The sequence below is a fragment of the Pagrus major genome, chromosome 8, assembly GCF_040436345.1.
Source record: "Pagrus major chromosome 8, Pma_NU_1.0".
Lineage (NCBI taxonomy): Eukaryota > Metazoa > Chordata > Actinopteri > Spariformes > Sparidae > Pagrus > Pagrus major.
The window spans coordinates 22947358-22970639 of record NC_133222.1 but is presented as its reverse complement, the minus strand read 5'-3'; the positions used below and the strand labels follow the sequence as shown (position 1 = coordinate 22970639).

Below are 23282 nucleotides of genomic sequence, written 5' to 3'. Positions count from 1 at the left end.
GAGCTATACTAGTGTATTCAACGCCTGGCAGCTGGGAAAAAATTGGAAAAAATATATATAAATAAATAAATAAACTGTATTAGCAGGTTTGTCATGTACCGAGCAGTGGGATATATTACAGCTAGGAGCAGTTTTAAAACAAGTTGGGGCCCTGCCAAGAAGGTCTCAGAGCAATATCTTCAGCCATATGGATGGGGGAATGCATTCTGCTCGAGTTGGTACTGCTCTCTGACAATATTTAATATTGTATGGATATAACCTGCTGGGAAATCAACTTCAGGGCGTCTGTGGGGTTTAAATGACACTACAGTTCAAAGACTGACTAATGGGAAATTCACAAAAATGTACCTCCATTAGTTGTTGTTTTTTTTTTTTTTCATTTAATACAGCTGACATGTCATCTGTGATATTATTATTATGAGAAAACTGAAATTACTGTCTGCCACATTACTCACTCAGGATAAATTGCACTCACTTGCATTGCACTTTAATTTATTGAAGTAATGGGTTGAAGCAATGTAGTGTCTATTGTTGCCTTGCTAACCATATTAATGCAATTCATATTATTATACTGTTCTTTTTCATATTCTGGCTCCATATTTTGGTCAAATCACACAAAGTTAGCTGTGCTGAGCTAAATAGTGCAACGCTGCCACCGTGCGGACACATGCAGAAATAACCGTTCTCCTCATATTTAACGCTATCACAATTATATGTAGCCTCTTATATTTAATACTCTAAATGATGGATTATATTAGTCATTGTAATGGTGTCAAATACTTTATTTAAAAGAGGGTTGTTAAAGAAGTTAACAAGCGGAACTAATACCAGCGGTGAGCAGTTTACAGGAAGCGGAGGACTCTCGCGTTGGTTACACAGCTTCTGTACAGTCGCTTCCTGTCGGGGACTTTTCTCTCGCTTGTTGAATAGTTTTGGTCATGTTGCGGAATGTTTTGGGCAGACTGGTGACAGATACAGTTCGTGTTCACCGCTATGTGAACGGTGCACCTTTAATACAGAGGCTGACTCCCGCCTCGGTGTCGGTCAGGAGCTTTTCGGACGTGAAGGACGAAGTGCAGCAGCCCTTTGACGCCTCCCTGCTTGAGTTCCTGGTGTGTCCGCTGTCCAAGAAGCCACTGAGGTAAGACACACACACAGGATAAACTGAAGGTGATCTGGGTAGTGAAGGTTGCCTGAAGCTTATTGGAGCTTTAGGGGCTTTCTTTCTATTTGTGCCGGAAAAGACAGGAAGTTTGGGGCTTTGAACTGCGCAGCACGATGACACCTGACGACTAGCAAAACTTGTAGCAGCTCTTGTTAACTGGAGCTGAGGCGCTGCAGTACACCTCGCTCAGTTAAAGGTTTTAGTCTCATGTATGAAATTCAATGTATATTAAATTCATGTAATAAATGAATCTGTAATACTTTTGTTATACTTTTACTTTTGTAATACTTTTTTAATGCTGCATTCATGGTGGATGTTGAAGGAGACATTTTGCTCATTTTCAGCTTCATCATTTTATTTTGGGGTTTCTGTTAGAATAGGATTACATGCTTTAATGCTCAAACTAAAACATCAGTTTTCTTTTACTGTCCAGTGCTGCACCTGTCTCTTGAAGCCCCCCTCCTGAATACACAGTCTCCTCTGATTGGTCAGTTCACACACGCCTGACCCACGCCCCCAGGAAGAGCGCCAGGATTTAAAGCAAACTTTCGTAGTGGCCAAACCGTGTAATTACAATGTCAAATGATGTACAGGGGCCCAAAAAGGCTGTTTTCCATAGGGTGACATTGTAAAGGAAGTGGATATTTTTTTTGAGCATCACAACCTTCGCAAAATGACTCGTTTGACTATCATTCGGTAAGCCTTTCGGTCTAATAATATTTTGGAAGTCTAGAAGAGCTGCAAGTTTACATTGTTTCATGCCCATTCAAGTTAGCCGGCTCAGTTTGCTGAAATCTCTAGTACGCACGCTCTATGGTCCCCACAACACAGAAGATCTGGGTCATTTTATAGGTGGGAAGTCGTGCCATTTTGGCTTCATGCGCCACTGGGCAGCTTTCATAGGAATAGGTGGGGCTCGGCCTCCAACACTGTGGCCAGATTTTTAATATAATGTCCTTGGACTGAGCCAGCACCACTAACAGAACAGCTGCAATTCTCACATGCCAAACTAGCCGTTAGGCATAAATTATGCACATGTGTGACATGGTTACGTAGTGTGATGTCACAAAGTCACAGAATTAAAGGCGAGACTACTGACGAAGTGTTTCAGGAGCAGTGTTTTCTGTCGGAGAGAGGAGCTTCTGTTGGTGCGGAGTTTGACCTTTTAACTTTCAAGATCTTTTACATGCACAAGAACATATAAAACAACGAAGGAAAGGAAAAAACCTAATAGATCTCCTTTAATGTATAATGTGACAGTAAAATATTTAATAAATGCATTGCCCATAAAGCCTAGTGATATATATAGTTATATTTTGTCTTGTTGACACAACATATGAATATACCTTAATGATGTTTGCTCTCAAAACATTCATTCACTATTGTAAAATTTTGAAGCCATCAAAGTATTACTGAGAACAGTGTGCGTCATAGAAGACTTAATCTGCTCTGCCCCCCCCAGGTACGAGGCTGAAACCAATGAGCTGATCAACGACGAGCTTGGAATCGCCTATCCCATCATCGGTGGCATCCCCAACATGATTCCTCAGGAAGCCAGACTCATACAGAAAGACACAGATACCACAACCACAACCACACCTACACAAGGCTAGAAACTCCATCAAGACACCTGCAGCTGACTGAGGCAAACAGGCCTAACGCTGTTGTGTCTTCTGTTGGACTGAACACAGTAACTGGATCCTGCTCTGCTCACATTACACATTGTATCACTGCATAGTGAGAACTTAGATATTTATTTACTCCAGTGTACAAGAACACATCTGCAAGTATGTTCTCCCTGTCCGTGATGGTGGGGCTGGTCCCGATAGTGTCTCTCTTTGGTCTGTTCTACTCTGCCGCCGTGGATGAGAACTTCCCTCAAGGCTGCACCAGCAGCAACAGTCTGTGTTTCTACAGCCTGCTGCTGCCGGTCACCATCCCCGTCTACGTCTTCTTCCACCTCTGGAGCTGGATGGGGATCAAGCTCTTCAGACACAATTAGGCTGTTCTGACTCAGTTCTGTTAAAGAAAAAATCCACCTGAAAACCCTCCAGTACAATTAAATCATCTCTTGGTTATGTAACTTTACAACATTTCTTGACCCATTTTGTTTGTTTGGTAATAAAAGGTGAAAATAGATGCTTTGGCAACACATGAGCACATTACAAGCACAGCTACAATTTAGTTTAATGCAGAAATTGTTGCTTTTTCCACAAATACTAGAATGAAATACTGCTGTAGTACATAGTTTGATTGAGATGTCGAGGAAATGGACACATTGCAGGACATGAGGCAGAAGTAGACAGGGCAGGCTGGAGAAAATGGAATGCAACAAAATCTATTGAAAAACTTCCTGTCAAAAGAAGTCCATTTTTGAGAGTAACCATAGGTGGAGTTTTGCACATACACATGCTGGTTGTTGCGCTTTCTGTTTTTTTTTTAGGTGGGCTGCTGTGTGTAATAGCTGGCAAAAATTTAAATAAAGATGTTTCCTTTTGAATACTGGTAATCCGCTTCCTTTTAAAGACAGGATGATAAGATGGTACAGTCACAACAGCTACAACACAAGCTCCTGATAAAAGGTTCTGTAAATGTCAGAGTAGGACATTAAATCCTAATGGTTGGTACAATTAAGCCATCTTGTGTTAAGTCTGAACATTCATTTAGTTCATGTTTGAGGACTTGGAGGATTGACTATTTGAATATGTAATATTTACATTGATAATCCATAAACTCAAAGATGGTACATCTTACAGATTGTACAGGAAGTACACCACTGGTCTTTAACAATAAATAAACTTTAAATGATAAAAGTCTTGCTTTCATACAGAACAGACAGCAAAGAAAGCTGTGAACTACAATAAAATGTCATAGTTTTGTGGAAACATTGAAAAACTGTCTATGAAGGACTGACACACAACCTGTGTGCATTTAAAACAACATTAACAACATTATATGAACGTTTAACTTTCAAATTCAAACAACTGACAGATGTATGTGATTTTCTTCAGGAGTTCATTTTGGGGCAGAATTTCTTTTCTCAAATTTCTAAAGATTACTGACTTTTTCCCCCCCTTTTCCTCTGCCTGATAACATCCATCATGAGTTTTAGCATCAAGAGTTTAAACCTGTTATCTGATGCCTGGCTGCTCTTTAAGTCAAGACATTAAAAGGCACCTCACAGAAGTGTTAGTGTTGGCTCTTCCTTCTTTTCTTGTCTCTGCCCTGAGCGAGTTTCATCAGGGGAGACTCCGGCCTGGGTGACTGTCTCTCTCCTTTTGTCTTGAAGAAGAAAGACTCGTTGAGTCTCATCTGGACTGCTCTCACCTGAAGTCAAACAAAAAGTATTTTTGTTAGTTAACAGTGGAAAACTAACATAGCTTTTTTGCTAATTCTGTTTAACAGGAAAACCTTTTTGTCATTGACTAACAGGCACAAGAGTTTAAAGGACAAAAGAAAAGTAAAAAGCATAACCCTGCTTCCAAAAACATTGTGATACTAAAGCATAAATTAACCAGAATGTGATAATTTGCTTATCCTTATATATTCAACTGAAAACAGAACAAAGACAATATATTTAATGTTTTACCTCATCAGCTTCACTGATTTGTGTAAATATACGCTTACTGTGAATTTGATGCCAGCAAGGCATTTCAATCATGTTGAGATGGGGCAACAAAAGACTGATCATGATTGGGTAAGAAAGTGGCATCCTCAAAAGGCTCAGTCATTCACAAGCAAGGATGGGGTGAGGTTCACCACTTTGTGAGACATGAATCGAAACAATGTATTGTCATTTCATTTAAGCATAAAACTGATACTGCTTGTTTTAGGATTGTGTCTCAGGGCAAATCTGAGTTAGTAGGAGAGGACCGACAGTGTTACAGAAGCTTATGTAAATACAAATTTGGCAAGAAATGACCCAAATATAGCATGTGTTTTAGGAGAAGACTGCACACAATACATAATGATCATTTGTGGTCAGTTAGAAAGTTCTTTGCTGTTTGCAGTTGTTGTTACTGCCACCTCTTTGTGTTTGAGATGTTACACAAGTTTTGCATTGACAATGTTGCCTACAGTAGATTTACTCAATGAGGATTCCTGTAAATGTTTTTGATTTAAACACTGAAGGGAAATTTGAGCTTTTGCCAGAGGCTGGATACAGCCAAAGGGTAAAAGAGCACTTGTTAGGAACTATTTTCAGCAAACGATAAATGCACATTTGGTGCTCTATCGAAGGGTACTGAGTGGCTGCAAGGGCAGTGTCTAAAATAAACTAATAAACTTTATTAAATACAGGTATGTGCAATGGGCAACATTGTGGCTCATTGATGTGTTTTTAATAGTTGAACCACAATGGAGCTCTATGGCACAGAGGGATAAGATACATCAGGCCTGATATTAACAGATTTGTTAATAAGACCAATTCAGTGTTGGTTTTGGTAATTCATGGGAACTGTTGACAGTAAGAAAATAGAATGTTATAAAATGTTGCCAGTCTCATTCTTGAAGTATATTAATGAAATATTGGTTTGATTTCTGCAATTTTGCACATCAGATAATTTTTTATTAATTATATATTGATACTTTTTGTACATTAGAAAGTAACGAGGCTAATAAAATTTAACTGTCCTTTCTCTACCACCATATTTGACAAAAAGTTCAGACTGAATTCTGGAAAACAATAGGAAACAGGTGTGAATATTGAAGTCTGTAGTATGACTGCAGTGAACAGCAGATAGAGTGTTATGTGCCATCACCTGGGTCATGTCCAGCTTGCGACAGCGGGGCTCGCTGTCCTCACTGGAGGTTGTCGTGTCTGCAGACTTGGGCTCAGACTCAGACAGAGGGCTCGGAGCTGTTTCACCTTTATCTTGTGCGTTAACAGACCGAAGGTGTTGACCAGAAGCCTCTTTCTTAACCTGTGCATGTTTCATTTCTAAAGAGAAAGATGGATGCAGGATGAGGTCTTTGTGGTTGTCACCTTGTAAAGATGCTGTCTTCACTGACATACCTAGATCTTTCCTGGACCTCCCCGGCAGGCTCAGGTCCAAAGCTTTCATGTCCTCACAGTGGGTAGTCACTCTACTTTTCTGGCAGAAGTTGAGGTACAAGGAGAGTTCGGTGGTAAATAAGTTTTCCGTCTGTGTCGATGTGCTTGTCATGGACTGTTGGCTTGAAGTACAGGAATGTCTCTTTGACTTCTCAACATCCAGGGAGCACTTTACAACAACTGGCTCAGCCAGGTAAGGATTCACCACACTGGGCTTTTTATGTGCAGGACACGATTCCTCCTCAGTTAGATTTGCATTTAGCTCCATCTGTGTCTGAAAGGACAAATGGCCCTTATTGTGCTTATGATGTGCTTTGTTTAACTGCTGTTCTTCCCCTTCTTTCTCTTTGACAGTTACCTTTTCTGTCTCCTTTGTGTGCTCATTTGTCTTCCTGTGGTGCTGGTGGAAATGTGAGTCTTGTGAACATTTGTATGAGCTGTCAAGATGCTCTTTTATTTGTGCCACAGAAGTGTCCTGCTCATCGCGCTGTGTGAACATCTGAGGAGTTGCAGTAATGGCTTCAATGCTGGAAGGTTCGGACTGCGACACTCTGAATGTCTTCTGGGTGATAAACAGGTCCTGGCTGTTTATATCCTCACTGTTGCATTGAGACTCATTTTCATGTGCTGGCCCTCGGCTGTGGCCTGTCACTGTTATCTGTGAACAGCTCTCACTGTCTCTCACAGCTTCATTCTCTGATACGATGCTCTCTTTGGGACACTGTGGAGATGAAGAGTCAAATTTAGGACGTTTGACACAGCTGTAGCCTGGTGATAAGTCAAACGCCACTTTCTTTTTCCTTTTGCGTTTCTTCTTGGAGTCTTGAGTCAGGTGATCAAGTTTTAGCTTGTCACTGCTGTGTGGATTCACAGCAGGTTCTTCCTGTGCATTTCTGGCCTGTGTAAATACAAAACTGTCATCAGGTTCCACTTTGTTTTTCTTTTTCTTCTTTTCTTTTTTCTTTGCTTTCCTTCCCTCGACTGCTTCTTTTAATTTGGAGTTTTTCTTTTTCTTTTTTTTCTGGATGTTGTCACCTGTTTCCAAATTGATGTTTTTTTTGGTTTTTGGGCATTTTGTGTCCTTTTTTGAATTTCTTTTTGTTTTTCTTTTCCCAGGCGAAATCCAAGACTCCAAAAAGAGGTCTGCCTCCTCACAGTCACTCATGGCTCTGTTCAAAAGAGAGAAGATGGTGCTTTTAGATACAGAAGTTTTGAATACCTCGTTTTATATTAGTCTGACATCTTTATAGATATGTACAATTCTCATCACCACCACTCTGTGCCAAAACAAAGTACCACTGGGAATGTCTTGTTTTTGTAGTTACAGCCTCACATTTCAACAAATATCCAACTGACAGACACAGCTTCCCTGCTTATAATTTTACACATGAAAAACTTTGATAAACCCAAAAATGTACAACACCACAATATTTCTATGTCTTCTTTAAATGCTTCTGTTGTTGTGTCAAAAGTTGTTTGTGTGTCATTTGTTATGTATAGGTCTTTCTAGTAGTCCACTGTTGTTATGCTTTCTGTTTGGATGTTAGCTTGTCCTATCTGAATCTATTGCCTATTATATTGGTCTTGTTTTATGTCCACAAGGATAGACTAAATATTTGAAAAACCACCCAATAGCACACATTAAAATTCAACAGGCAGGAAAGGCAAACAGCCTTCAAAAATTACCTTCACCAACAACTGCTGAACATTATTCTTCAGTATGGAAAAACTGTGCTGCAGGGCTATTTTATTAGACTCTATTAGTTTTGGCTAGGTGTAAGGCAGCAACTAATTTGTTACGATATTTTCATAATTGATTTATCTGGTAATTATCTCCTGTTGTTTATCATTTACAAAATGTCGATGTTGCTTCGAAAAAAAGACTGAAACAATTAATAAAAATAGTTTCAATTAATTATTTTTTCAATGGACTAATCCATTGTCTGGATAATCTTGTTATTTCAGCTTTGGCTAGGTGTACTTTGAGAGATGCAATGATTTGCAAATGTATCAATCAACAGAAAATTAATAAGCAACAATTCTGATAATTAATGATGTGTAGTTATTCTGTAAGAACAACAGAAAACACCAAACAGTCACAGGTTCCAGACTAAAATCTTTTGAACAGATGGTAGAAAAAAACAAGCAAGTCAGCACATTGCCGTGGGTTTTGTCAGGCATTTAAAAAAAAAAAACTTTCTGACATTTCTGACAACACTTAATCGAGAATGAAAATAATCATTAGCGCAGGCCTTCTGTCTTTAGTACGTCATCTGTTGAGTTTTCTCTCATTTGTTTTTTTCATCAAACTATCTTTCATTTAGATGAATAATCGCAGTACGGATCTACAGAAATTAGAGAAAAAAACAACAAAAAGGTGTCTTAATAAGGCTCTTCCACCACAAGCCTCCAGAACAGCTTCAGTGCTCCTTGTTATAGAGGGTGCTGAGGGATGAACAGCTTTCTTCTACAATGTATTCCCTCATTTGGTGTTCTGGCAATGATAGTGATAGAGAGTTGTGTCACCTGTCTGTTTACACGCTTTAATCTCTGTCCTGTCTCGCCATCTTCTTCTGTGCATCTACTTGCTCTGCAGCTGTATGTTGCTTTCTCTATTACCTGCATCTGCAGGCAATTTTGTTGTGTGAGGGTCTCAGCAAATCTTTGACATCTGACTGTTTTAGACATATTGAGACTCTGTGTTGATGTCTTACTCCTTAATGAGGTTTTAAACACAGGCCTGTTTGGTTTTATCACTTATATGGTTTAACATCCAGCCCAGGCACAAGGCGGCAGACATGATGAATGTGCACTGCTTCTGTAAAGATAAACTCAGGGAAGATTTTACTGTATATCATTAGGACGACAGGTCAGTATATTGTTTTCCCCAGAGGACATAAACCATTTACATAATACCCTTAACAGCTCTACTAGCTTTTAAATAGTATTTACTGTATATCTATGATGATACATTTGGTTGACTGAGCTCTCTGGCATATTATGAATAACAGCTTTAATCCATGTGTGAGTTATAGAAGAGTAAGTGCCCACTTTCTATAAGCAATTGCAACCTGGGCCTGCTGCATACTGCATTTACTCTGGGTGACACCATGCACCAGAGCTGATAGGAAACACAACAGTACATGCAGTATGTTTAGATGAAGGTCTATTTGTACAACACATTTTATAGTTTGCTTTCTTATAAAGTTAATTTCGCAAACCTGTGCTATGTGTTATTACACTTTCTACAGGGTGAAAAATCTCAGGAAACCGGCAGCAGTTGGATTCAGGATGCAGTCACACTGAGTCTGCAACAACACAGCTAACTGTATCAATGTGAAGAAGCGTCACTACTTTGGGGAAATGACAAGCTTGGATTTTCAGCTCGGCCCTCGTCCTACTTACATGTTTTCTACATTTTCCCACAGTTTGTACAGTCTTGTACGAGTTAATGTCTGAAAACTAGTGCAAGTGGTCGCAATTACGACAAACATGATAGCTTTAGCTAAAACTGGACCTTTCTGTCATTTTGACCCTAACTTATGTTCTCGCGGTTGAAAAAGGTAGACACTTTTTTTATCAGGCGAGTTTTATTTGACCCAAGTAACCTATAAACTGTAACATAAAATGTAATTATCCATACATTTATTGCAATAATTTAACAATTACCTCAGAAAGCAGATTGAGCTCAAGCCGGGAAACTTCAAAGAGACCGCCTCCGCTGCCAAGAGTTCATGTTGCATTCAAGTGCTTCTCGTAAAACTCCCCGTTGTTACGCGTTTACAATGTTTAAGTAGATTTAAAACTAGCAGTTTCACACTTCATTCTCTTTACCTTTAGTAGTTTTTCATTAAGTTTACTCTAATATGTATATCCAAGTAGGCCTACACATAGCATCTTTTATATATATATATAAATATATGTAATATATGTAATATATATATATATCAATCTATCAATCTGCTTTAAGAGCAAGCCTTAAATGCAACGTACGACTATTGACAGTGCAAACATGCAGGTGTAGTGCCGAGAAGAGACTGCTTGCCGAAAAACGACTGCCCCCGATGGGAACGCGCATCAGTTCAGAGGAAGTGGGCGTAGGTCTACTACGGGTCAGCTGGCAGACGCAGCACCGAGAGAAATGTTTTTTTTTACTGTGCAGTCCTGTAGCCCAAGTGAAGAGGCTATGGAAAAAGAACAGCGCAGATTAAAAAAGTAACCTGATGTTTCCATAATATAGGCTAGTTGTCAACAGTTGATGAGGGTAGATGCTTTACCTTGCCACTTTTATTGTTGTTGTTGTTGTTATCGTTGTTGCAATGTGATTTTACACCGCTTTGATCTATAAATAAAGTCATAATTCAATATCCCTGTTTCAGTGATTTTATAACGAGGATTAGGAAATCAATGCAGAAAAGAATGCAGGAGTGTTTCCACGTCACATTAGATAGCAATCATATAACACATACTGAGAAATTAGTAAGTGCTATCAGAGGTGGGTAATAACGATTTACATTTACTTCATTACATTTACTGAAGTAACTTTTTGGATAAATTGTACTTTTAAGAGCATAATTATGAATACAATAATGCAGTATATATAGAACTGTAGGCTAACTGTAACGGATTGCCTTTACATTCTGCATAACATTCTCTGTTTGCCAGGTGCATGTACAGTGAATTTGGTCAATATCACTCCTTGCAATCCAGAGTTACAGGGTGCAGTCACTTTTTGGCAGGGCCTGCCGAAAAGTGACTGCACCCCGTAACTCTGGATTGCAAGGAGTGATATTGACCAAATTCACTGTACATGCACCTGGTTTCCTCTACTATTAATGCTGAAAAGACAGAGAATGTAACCCCTCCCAATCCAGAGTTACAGGGTGCAGTCACTTTTCGGCAGGGCCTGCCGAAAAGTGACTGCACCCTGTAACTCTGGATTGCAAGGAGTGATATTGACCAAATTCACTGTACATGCACCTGGTTTCCTCTACTATTAATGCTGAAAAGACAGAGAATGTAACCCCTCCCAATCCAGAGTTACAGGGTGCAGTCACTTTTCGGCAGGGCCTGCCGAAAAGTGACTGCACCCTGTAAGTCCTTATTGCAAGGAGTGATATTGACCAAATTCACTGTACATGCACCTGGTTTCCTCTACTATAAATGCTGAAAAGACAGAGAATGTAACCCCTCCCAATCCAGAGTTACAGGGTGCAGTCACTTTTCGGCAGGGCCTGCCGAAAAGTGACTGCACCCTGTAAGTCCTTATTGCAAGGAGTGATATTGACCAAATTCACTGTACATGCACCTGGTTTCCTCTACTATTAATGCTGAAAAGACAGAGAATGTAACCCCTCCCAATCCAGAGTTACAGGGTGCAGTCACTTTTTGGCAGGGTCTGCCGAAAAGTGACTGTACCCCGTAACTCTGGATTGCAAGGAGTGATATTGACCAAATTCACTGTACATGCACCTGGTTTCCTCTACTATAAATGCTGAAAAGACAGAGAATGTAACCCCTCCCAATCCAGAGTTACAGGGTGCAGTCACTTTTCGGCAGGGCCTGCCGAAAAGTGACTGCACCCTGTAAGTCCTTATTGCAAGGAGTGATATTGACCAAATTCACTGTACATGCACCTGGTTTCCTCTACTATTAATGCTGAAAAGACAGAGAATGTAACCCCTCCCAATCCAGAGTTACAGGGTGCAGTCACTTTTCGGCAGACCCTGCAGATCCAGAGTTACAGGGTGCAGTCACTTTTCGGCAGGGCCTGCCGAAAAGTGACTGCACCCTGTAAGTCCTTATTGCAAGGAGTGATATTGACCAAATTCACTGTACATGTACCTGGTTTCCTCTACTATTAATGCTGAAAAGACAGAGAATGTAACCCCTCCCAATCCAGAATTACAGGGTGCAGTCACTTTTCGGCAGACCCTGCAAATCCAGAGTTACAGGGTGCAGTCACTTTTCGGCAGGGCCTGCCGAAAAGTGACTGCACCCTGTAAGTCCTTATTGCAAGGAGTGATATTGACCAAATTCACTGTACATGCACCTGGTTTCCTCTACTATTAATGCTGAAAAGACAGAGAATGTAACCCCTCCCAATCCAGAGTTACAGGGTGCAGTCACTTTTCGGCAGGGTCTGCCGAAAAGTGACTGCACCCTGTAACTCTGGATTGCAAGGAGTGATATTGACTAAATTCACTGTACATGCACCTGGTTTCCTCTACTATAAATGCTGAAAAGACAGAGAATGTAACCCCTCCCAATCCAGAGTTACAGGGTGCAGTCACTTTTCGGCAGGGTCTGCCGAAAAGTGAGGTGGGTAATAACGATTTACATTTACTTCATTACATTTACTGAAGTAACTTTTTGGATAAATTGTACTTTTTCACTCCAGAGTTATAGGGTGCAGTCACTTTTCGGCAGGCCCTGCCGAAAAGTGACTGCACCCTGTAACTCTGGATTGCAAGGAGTGATATTGACCAAATTCACTGTACATGCACCTGGCAAACACAGAGAATGTTATGCAGAATGTAAAGGCAATCCGTTACAGTTAGCCTACAGTTCTATATATACTGCATTATTGTATTCATAATTATGCTCTTAAAAGTACAATTTATCCAAAAAGTTACTTCAGTAAATGTAATGAAGTAAATGTAAATCGTTATTACCCACCTCTGATAGCACTTACTAATTTCTCAGTATGTGTTATATGATTGCTATCTAATGTGACGTGGAAACACTCCTGCATTCTTTTCTGCATTGATTTCCTAATCCTCGTTATAAAATCACTGAAACAGGGATATTGAATTATGACTTTATTTATAGATCAAAGCGGTGTAAAATCACATTGCAACAACGATAACAACAACAACAACAATAAAAGTGGCAAGGTAAAGCATCTACCCTCATCAACTGTTGACAACTAGCCTACATTATGGAAACATCAGGTTACTTTTTTTTTATCTGCGCTGTTCTTTTTCCGTAGCCTCTTCACTTGGGCTACAGGACTGCACAGTAAAAAAAACATTTCTCTCGGTGCTGCGTCTGCCAGCTGACCCGTAGTAGACCTACGCCCACTTCCTCTGAACTGGCACTACACTTGGTTGAGTAGTACATCACATGTAGGCCGACATTTGAAATATCTTCTCGCGACACTTCAGACACCCCTGTCTAATGTAAAGTCACTGTCCTGGATGTAATGTGTGTCTGAGACTAGAGTACAGTGTTAATGTGGGTAAAAGGTTCAAAACAGAATTTTTTGGAGTTCCTTATTAAAAACGTGTTCACAATATGACCACTAGATGCCGCAATTTACCATCAGCAACTCATACTATGACATAAATCAGTGTCAAAACGTTGGTGGTAGTGAGTAGCCTTTATGTTTATACAAAATGAAAATATCCAAACGAAAGAGACATTTTATATCCTTACTTCATCAACAACCCAGTCGGCTGCATCCTTATTTAGTCTGTCACTATGCAAATAATTGCTTTCATAAACCCTGTTCTCCACAGAGAATCCCTCTGTTGTTATGATTTATGACTCATTCTCTCCCTGTGTCTCTCAGTTAAAAACTGTAATCTCCCTGAGTAGATGTGGCCTGAGGAGGACACAGAGCTGGCTGGGAAACCTTTCAGACAGCAGAGCAGACAGCGTTTTGGGCTGGTCTGTGGCTGTTTCCTCTTCAATTTTCCACAGCAGACTAATCTGCTGAAGGACATCTGAAAGGATGTTTCCAGTTGTTTTCCAAAAATATCCTCTAGTCACAGACAAAACTTGGATGATTGAGGCTGTATATGTTGTAGTAAAGGTAGGGGAGGGAAAGAGATTATATGATAATGACCCTTGACCAATTTTGAAAAGTAATGTCGACCTTAGCCCAGATAGATAGGGCCACTAGAGACACATATACCTTACATTACAGACCAACAAGATTACAGCATTTCCTTTATAGAGTCTGGCTGGCAATTTCCCCTAAGTAGTGCTGTGACCCAATTCTATCTCACATCCCATTAGTTTGACAAAAACCTCTATCCTGTACTGTGTCTGTACCACCTGCATTAGCATAAGAACATCCTTTAGCCTTGTTGTGTATGTTTTTTGGGATGTTAAAGTGTGCGGTGGACTGTAGCGATTAGCTAGTAGGAAGCTGGATTTCATCAAACATCATCTTCATTGACATAGTGTATGCTGCCCTACAAATACTGATACCTTTATTTCAAGACTGTATTACTTCAGTATCATAAAATCCACATAATACCTTAAACAATGAAGATACACTCTGCCTTTCCATAATCAGGAAATGCCAAGGGAAAAACAATATCTTCAAACAAAATGTGCTCTTGCAGCTATCTTCACTACCAGCTGCGACAGTGTCGGCTGGTAATGTTTTCACTTTGTGACTGGGTGTGTGTGGGTGTCGCCACAGGAAAATATGTTCCCCGTGACACCTTTTGTGGCTAGAACTAAAACAGAAGCATTTTTGAGTATTTTGCCAGGTGTTAATATGTCTGTCTGTGTATCTGTCTGCCTTTTTGTCTGTGGATCACAACTGTGTAAGATTAAGTAAGGTCTCTCTAATACTTTTTCCATTCATCATACATAATTGGCATAAAAGTCAAAATCTGATTGTATTTGAAATTTTGTTTTTGTGTAGTCAATGCCTTAGGTCTAATGAGGTGTTTTCCCGTTATGTAGGACTGATTTCATAATATGTGGGTCTTTGTTGGGTCAAACACACGATTGAGGTGATTATAATATCATGTGAATTGCAGATTGGTACCATTTTCATCTGTTTCCCACCTCTTATGACACTTCATTCATCCAGGGTGCTACATTACTCCTGCCTGCTAATATCCAACTGTGAAATCGCAATGAAGGATGGGATTACAAGGTTTAATCTGGGAAGCAGACATCCTTCCTTTGGTGTCAGAACGCTTGTAGTTGTGTAGTTGTGTTTGGTGTGTGGTCTTTAACCTGTAGTGGTCAGAAGTCAGGTTAAGCAGGGGTCTCTGCCAGACTATGGTATTGCCCTTAAAGCTGGTAAATAGTGACTCCCTATGTGACTATTATCTTGTTTTGTTAGTCATGGCAAAAATCTCCTCAACACATTCATGTTAATGATATTTGGTATTTGACGGGATATTTCTCAATTTAAGACTATTAAGATTGTTGTGGAAGTTGCTCAGCACATCATGTTACCAGGGTAATAGACCATTTGCCACTTTTTAAAGACTCAATTGTCTCTATCTTTAAAAAGACTGGAGCCTATGATAAGCTCCTCTTGCAGTTTATAGGTTCCGCTAGCGATTATGAATTCAACAAAATGAGTCATGCTGGATTCATCTCATTTCACTTGTGCTCACATTTTAGATTGCTTTGGTAGTTTGAGGACAGGGTTCATACAGGTTTCTGATTCACAGTGCCTTTTAGTCACTGCCAGACATGTGACTCAAGTCATTTGGTCCGAGTCTCAAGCAAGTGCCAAGTCAGGAAAGTCGAGTCAAGTCACAGGTTGTGTCAAGTCCAGCCCAGTCCGAGGTCATTTGAGTCATCATGTCTAAAGTCAAGTCAAGTCACAAGTCTTTAACTTCCAAGTCCAAGTGGAGTCTCAAGTCATTTATTTTCTGTCAAGTCAAGGTGCAAGTCATCAAAACAGTGATTTGATTCGACTAATGTCCAAGTCACCATGACTTGCGTCCACATCTCTGGTCACTGTTGACATTGACTCAACAACTGGAATGCAACATTTGTTAAACGTACTCTCTTAAAAGGGCACTATGTAGTTTTGGAGAAGGAATAAAAGTCAGAATGTGAATATTTACAATATTAATGAGGTAATAATACAAAGTCAGAATTTTTTTTTCTTCAAATAACTGAATAAACAAGCTGTTCTCAGAGGAAAATAAGGTCCCAGAACACTTTTTTTCAAGCTAGAAAGGTGGCAGGGTCCGCCACATATAAACAAAGTAAAAAAGTATGATATTGTGTTGTCCATTAAGGTCAGTTTGTTTATTCAGTTTATTCAGTCATGAAAACAAAGACAGTTTGTTTGTTTAGTTTGTTTTGGCATAAAAAAAAATCAATCAATGAAGATCTTTGTTTTTCTGATTAAAATTTCCTCCCATAAACTACATACATACACCTTTAAGAGAGCACTGACACTGGCACAATAAAACAGGATCAAATGAAAGTCAATCAATCAGTCTGCCCACCAGTCTGATTGATTGACTTTCATTTGATCCTTCCCATGACTTTCATTATGTCGATCAGTTTGGCAATTTGATCGTCCTCGATTAGAGTACGGAATGCGGCATTGAACAAAATTCCTGAGGCACATGGTTTTATGCTTTTTAGGCTCATGGCAGAGTTACTGCTGAAGGCTGGCTGTGTGAAGATAAGAAGGAGAGTTTGATGGCTTGTAATAGCCTACTTTTCAGCAGTCAGACTGGCTCAAATTGCCACATGAATCATTTGTCTCCCTGACGCCTGATCAAAGTGATCAGTCCAGCTAAGTGAAAGGAATTTAGGCTGCTGTAATGGTCTGACATGGTGGTGTCTGGCGGGAGTAAAATGATGGTGCGGCGTTACCTAAAGAGGCAGGACAAGCCGGTGTGCAGTTCCAGGAAGAGAGGGTCAGGCTGGAGCAAAGGACCGCCTGTAATGCACATGAGCTCACTCACAGTTAAAGTTGACCCTTCTCCCTACACCATAAATCCTGACAGTCACACTGAGCTGTTAAGCATTACTACTCATTGTCAGATTTAAGCATAATCAAGTGATATGTTGTTAGATATTTTCTTGTTGAACACCACATCTAACCTTTATATTCCCACCTCTTCTAATGAACAATGCTAAACACAGATAATGTTACAAGATTTTTTCCCCCACTTCAAGATTGGCTCATCATTATTATTATATTAACAATAAATCAAAAGACTAAGTGTCAGTGTTGGTCCTAGAGATGAAAATACAAAGTCATTGTGAAACTCTATAATTACCCTCAGCCCAGTGAAGTTTTTGAGCCTCTTTTAGATTATTGTTTTGATGTTCAGACCCACAAACTCTGCTCTCATCAACCTCGTTTTTTATTACAGTAAGAAACTGTTCAGTGTAAAAGCTCTGACTGTATACTACCAACAACGGAGACAAAGCAGAACTAAAATGAGGAGTGAATATTGAACTCAACTTTGATAAAGTGGACAAAGACACTAAATGAATGCTAATGTTACACATTCCACTGAAACGATTAGGTCCCCCAAAAATATACACATTAATTCTTTACTCAGCCCCATGCTGATGGAAAGGTGGGATGAAGTCCACAAAACATTTCTGGAGCTTCACAGCAAAACAGTTTTGCAGCATTCTCTTAAACAACTGAAGTATATGGGGGAATCCATCTCTCCAGTAGCCCCAAAATCCCAAATTGATTTGAAAAGACGTTATTTACACCCTTTTTTAAGCTGAAATCTTCACTGTAGCTGCTAAGATAAAAGCGTTAGCTTAGAGGTTGTAAATAATGTTTTTTTTTAATCAATTTCGGATCTCAGGACTCCTCGAGGCTTGGATTACGTTGGACAAGCTGTATGTAACAATTTTATGTGGATTTTTTGGATTCTTTTTTTTTTTTTTTTTTTTTTACATTTTAAAACTCGCCAACTACTTCAGTTGTTTATGAAAGTTTTGCTGTGAAGCTCCAGAAATGTTCTGTTGACTACAAAACTTCACCTGACTTTCCATTGGCATGGTTGTGAGCACATAAACCTTTAACAATATCACAAAATATGTCAGATGCCACAAGTGGGACACAAATACATAAATACTACATAGAACATTTTCAATAAACCAATCAAATTATTTCAGAAAAATCTAAATCCACTTAGTATAACCTTAAGCCATAATCTACATCAGTAGGCTAATGAGCTGCTCTCTTGTTTTCTCCAAATGCTCTTTGGAGTGACTTGAGACCAGCAGCATCTGTGCAATGTTACTTATCTTCTCTGTCACCCGTTTCAGGACATGCTGTCACCCTCTATAAAAGTCAAAGCCTAAACTGAAATAGTAGTCCCCTTCTCCTTATTTACTCCGCTGTTACTATTCTTAAGTCTTGGGGACCAGCTTGCCTTTCGGATGCACCTGACTTGCAATAGAATGTCAGGCTAATGGTCATGCCCAGCGAGTTAGCGCTTCCTTTGTTTACAGCTCCGTTTAGCAGAGTGACTCTATATGAAGATGATTCTGTTGGGATTGCTGACTTCGACCTAAAGTCTCTTGCAGAGTTGTATTCCCACGTACCTCGATGCCTTTACATGCCAGAGGTAAAATGCTACACATTAAGGCAGCATGAGGTAATGAGGACGACAAGGTTTAGGACCTACGCTAAGGTCAAAGGTCGATGTGTTCAGCGGGTGTCATCTAAACAGGCCGTGGCCACCATAGTCCATAATAGTATCACGGGAAAGCGAATGGAGGTCAAGGTCCCCACCGATCACCGTAAATCTTATTAAAGCTGGTATGTGCACAGCTTTTATCACTGACCACGTGAGCCATTTGTTTATGTATCAACAGGTGCATGCTGGCTGACTTCAGTTATAACTGCTGTTTGATCACCTTATGCTTGAATGTCATGGCAAAACTCTGATGTTTTATTCACACACACAAATTGTTTGAATAAAAGTGAAGAGTTAAAAAATTTATTTTTTTTAAATGTATCTGTATTTAAAGGCACATTTCAACAGATTTCCATCCTCTCTCATCGAAGTTACTCAGAAATCTTTGAGCTGCCTGGCATAACATCATACTCTGCCTTCTCTACCGATGCCGTCATGTTCCTTTTTCCTCGTGGGAACGGAAGGAGTTCTGAGCATTGCATGAGAACAATGATCAGTATGTTTGGACCTGTCAGGGATGATCACCGTGGATTGTTTACACCAACGCCTTAAAATTCTGCTGTGTTCTTTAATAAACTGGCACTTCCACTGTCCCGGCGGTCTTCGTCGTGAGATACATCACTCTACAACTGCCATCTCATTTACAATTTTTCTAACCTTTATACCAGTTTGACCACAGATTAAGGGGCTTGGTGTGAACGGGGCCTTCGTGTCATGACATCGCCATTCCTAGCTCTTTCTACATTTAGAAAACTCATACCCTCGTGGTTACCTAATGTGCAGTGTGTGTGTGCGTGACCATAATAAGTAGCAGGGTGCTTCTTTTTAACATGAGCTGTGTGGTCTCATGGATTCATCTTCCTTTGGACACCTGTGGCTGAAATCTGAGGGGGGAGAGCTTGGCCCTGATGCCTGAACGACAGATAGAGAGGGAGGGTGGAGGGTGCAGGGATTTGATATGTATCACATAGTTAATATTATTGTTCAGCTTTAGAGTAGATTGTGGTGTTTAAGATGACTACATGGTAGCCAAGGAGGCTTGTGCCAAAGTATGGACTATTACTCCAGACACAACGTTATTGCATCTGCATATTTCTGTCAAAGAGAAACAAGATTACCTCTTATAGAGGCCAAGGAAAAGGAGCTAAAAGTTCATTCATAATCTGAAAAGACAACTACGACCACTTTCTTACTACACGTCTTGTTAGATTGAATGGAGTTATTAGTATCAACCTGAATTTTCTTCAAAACCTAAAGGATCAGGACCATGAAAACTGACTTTCCCACTTTCCAGCTAGTGGTATCAAATAAGGAAGATTCTTATTAAAGAAATATTGGGTTTTATTTACCCAGGTTTTAAGCTATTCGCCCCTGACACGTCTGTGACAGGCCTTTTTCACCGACAATATTTCAAGAGTCGGAAACACAATAGAAAAAGCACGAGTGTAATCAATAAAATTGATGATGGCTTAATTCCATTTAGCTGCTTTGGATTCAGCGGTAAAGGAGAATTCAGGTACTTTACTTAAATAAAACTAATACCACAATGTCAAAATGCTTCACGACAGGTAAATCCCTAGTAGTGTGTACGCAACACTGCACTGCTGTAGCAGGGTTGAGTACAAGCTCATTTTATTCACCCAGTCATGCTGCTGGGAAACAATGCGTCATATTTTATAAATGTATATGTTTTGTATTTAAAATCTAAATCTGTGCTTGTTCTGTGATGACAAGTCAAAATGTCTGCAGTGGTACAGGCCTATACAGAGATACCTTTGAAAACTATATTTGATTATTATCAAAGGTTATCACAGTGGAACCTATAGGTTCATTTTAACCAACCAAGACATTATTTTGGAGAAGATATTGTTTTTCAAGTAGATATATCAGACACATGGCAGACGAAACTCAAAGTAACTCAAAGATGGTTGTGTGATATGTTGTCAGATAAATGAACTGTTGTACAGAAATGCCAAATATATTTGAGGTAATTTAGACTTAGTATCGCCATTACTTAATTTGGCCACTGGGATGCACAGGAATCCTTAAGCATCTTTGTGTTATGTATTTACTCTATGTAATAACTTACAATGAAACCAATATATCATTACCATATTGTTTTAAAAACTGATGTTGATATCAGCCTAAAAAACCCTGTAATGTTCAGACTCTACTGTCCAGATAGCACAGTGGATGTGAGGGTAAATATGTTCTGTCTAAAATGACCAGTGGCTTTTCCGCATTTCAGTTGAAGTTGAAAAAAAATAAAAATTGTATATGTGGGTAGCCTACGTCATGATTCTCCAGATGTTGAGAGATTCTCAAGCTGACAAGCATGCACATGCACACACCACTAATGACTAAGCTAGTGACGGCAACAGCATCACCCACTGACACACCTCCTGAACTCTTTGATTCAGGATGTTTTCTCTGACGTCAGGCCAGCTCTTTTGGGGATGTGAACTCATGAAAACAAAGTTAATTCTTGACTTAAATGCCTATGTAACCAGGGCGACTCCTTAATGGTCAATGAGAGTCATAAATCCAAACGTGGGCGCTTTTGTTATGCGGAGGGCTGGGAGTCAGACAAAAAAGGTCACTTGAGATGGGGACTAATAGGCCCGACCACTCTGAGATAGAGAAAAAATAGTAGCATGCAAAATTAAAAATGTTAATGGAGGTTTTTGCGCTTCGAAAGTGCTTGGGAAAGTTTTAGCCTTATGTATAACCCTTTTAGTAAAAGAACTGTATCTGAGTAGCCTATGCTGTATTCACTTTTATCGGAATAACTAATATTTCAACATACATAAATGTGATAATAAACATTGTCGTGAAACGTTAGAAGAAATGAAGTGTCACTGGGCACCAAATCCCTGCAGAAATAACAATAAATCCATAGTTTTATGTCAGGGAAACAGGCATTTCTTTTAAAGGTTTGGAATTTTGGTGTGTGTGTGTGTGTTCGTGCATGTGTGAAGGTATTTGGGTTCATCATGCACAGCCATTAGTTTGCTCTGGTATGACAGTGGTGAAAGCCTGAAGCTCAGAGGAGGTGTTGTCATTCCTGTCCAGCCCCCTCCAGGAGCTGAAGGTGTGACATCAACAATGAGGGAAGCTCATCAATGGCTGGGCCCGGCGGCTATAAAAGGAAGTTGGAGAGTCCAGTGTTTATCATAAGTGCTAGGAGCTAACCACCAAACCAGACTGACTTGACTTTAAACCACGAACACAACTTTTGCTTTGAACAGAGCACAGAGAAGCCACCAGAGGTATGTTCAGCTTGTTTGCAATCAGAGATGTAGGCGAATACACATCAACTCAAGTTTATTCATTTATCCAGTTTAATTAAACCAAATTTTTAGGTTGATTTTGGGATATATTTGAATGTTTGGTGTGTTAACTATGGGAATAAAGGGATTTCAAGATAAATACAAATGCACAATTATAAATCTTACTAAAAATTGAATGGAATTTGGTTGTGTCTAGTAGCTTCCTCATTCACTTTAACATAAGGCTGATGGGCAGACTTTTAAAATTTAGTGAGCTATTTATTTATATATTGTTTTGCAATATATTTCATGGTATGAAATATTGAGATTTTTCTTTTATTTTGATGTTAACAGGTCATCAAGGTCAACATGCGAAATCTGGACTATAAGATGGTGTTCGTTTCACTCTGCATTTTACACGTCTTCGCTCTCTGTGAAGGGCGCCCCCTCAGGTAACGCCCAGCTTAAGGCATTTCAGATCAATTAAGATCAACTCCACTACTTCATCATGTGGCACTACTTCATAAAAACCATCATTGATGATTGGTAAATTTATAGATAACTAAACATTAGTTAACAGTTATTTCACTGTTAACAAATAATGAAATGCTCTCTGAACCATCTATTAAGCAACTGTTTATCAATCGTTGCAACTGATGTTTATAAATCTGTATAAATAGATTAATTCATCTGTAAACAACATGGATGACCATTATAAAGTTGCAACTTATGTTTATAAGTATTTTGAAAATGGTTTTAAAGGGTTCCATTGTTTGTTAACAGTGAAATAACTCTAAATTGAAGTTAAATTAACAATAAATGTACCCTTTATAAATGATGGTTATTATAAAGTTACCTATTATCTCATTTAAGATATATATATATATATATATATATATATATATATATATATATATATATATATATATATATATATATATATATTAACTTTACAAGCAGATCGATTGTTGCTATATTAAACTAACGTAGTCTATATTTCAGGAAAAGGACGGTGAGTGAGGTCCAGCTCATGCACAACCTCGGGGAGCACCAGCAGGTGCAGGAGCGGCGGGAGTGGCTCCAGATGAGGCTCCGGGGCATTCACACAGCTCCGGCCCGCGGCAGCAGCGAGGAGGCGGGCCGGCCGAGGAGGAGGATGCGTCCCGAGGAGCTGCCCGACCTGAGCGACCTGACACCGGAGGAGATCCAGTTCGCTTTGAACCTTTTGGAAAAGCTCCTCAAGTCAAAGCAGACGTGATTTTTACTTCATTTTATTTGACATTCAAAACAGTCGCAGCAACATTTCCAACATACTTTAGGCTCCTTTTTTTTTAGTAACTGTTTTTAGTTTAAATTGTTTCAAGATGTCTGAATGGGTCCCTCTTTTTAAAGACTGTAGA

General features: G+C 39.5%; 3 protein-coding genes across 3 annotated transcripts; all 3 read left to right on the top strand.

Moving 5' to 3' along the window:
* Window positions 1–874: 874 nt before the first annotated feature.
* pyurf (PIGY upstream open reading frame) lies at window positions 875–3665 on the top strand. Its single transcript, XM_073472949.1, has 2 exons — window positions 875–1141; window positions 2628–3665. The coding sequence occupies exons 1-2, from the start codon at window positions 939–941 to the stop codon at window positions 2776–2778; spliced, it is 354 nt and encodes a 117-aa protein (XP_073329050.1). The 5' UTR covers window positions 875–938; the 3' UTR covers window positions 2779–3665.
* On the top strand, window positions 2955–3256 carry LOC141001779 (phosphatidylinositol N-acetylglucosaminyltransferase subunit Y). The gene has a single exon (XM_073472950.1). The coding sequence runs from the start codon at window positions 2955–2957 to the stop codon at window positions 3165–3167; it is 213 nt and encodes a 70-aa protein (XP_073329051.1). The 3' UTR covers window positions 3168–3256.
* An 18586-nt stretch (window positions 3666–22251) lies between the features above and the next one.
* Window positions 22252–23140, top strand: pth1a (parathyroid hormone 1a). The gene is made up of 2 exons (XM_073471880.1): window positions 22252–22334; window positions 22885–23140. The coding sequence occupies exons 1-2, from the start codon at window positions 22252–22254 to the stop codon at window positions 23138–23140; spliced, it is 339 nt and encodes a 112-aa protein (XP_073327981.1).
* The last annotated feature ends 142 nt before the right edge of the window (window positions 23141–23282 follow it).

Excerpts from the sequence above, each read along its gene's own strand:
- pyurf (XM_073472949.1), top strand. The coding sequence starts at position 939 with ATGTTGCGGAATGTTTTGGGCAGACTGGTGACAGATACAGTTCGTGTT. Across the intron at positions 1,142-2,627 it reads CTGTCCAAGAAGCCACTGAG|GTACGAGGCTGAAACCAATG; the intron begins GTAAGACACACA and ends TGCCCCCCCCAG.
- LOC141001779 (XM_073472950.1), top strand. The coding sequence starts at position 2,955 with ATGTTCTCCCTGTCCGTGATGGTGGGGCTGGTCCCGATAGTGTCTCTC.
- pth1a (XM_073471880.1), top strand. The coding sequence starts at position 22,252 with ATGCGAAATCTGGACTATAAGATGGTGTTCGTTTCACTCTGCATTTTA. Across the intron at positions 22,335-22,884 it reads TGTGAAGGGCGCCCCCTCAG|GAAAAGGACGGTGAGTGAGG; the intron begins GTAACGCCCAGC and ends TCTATATTTCAG.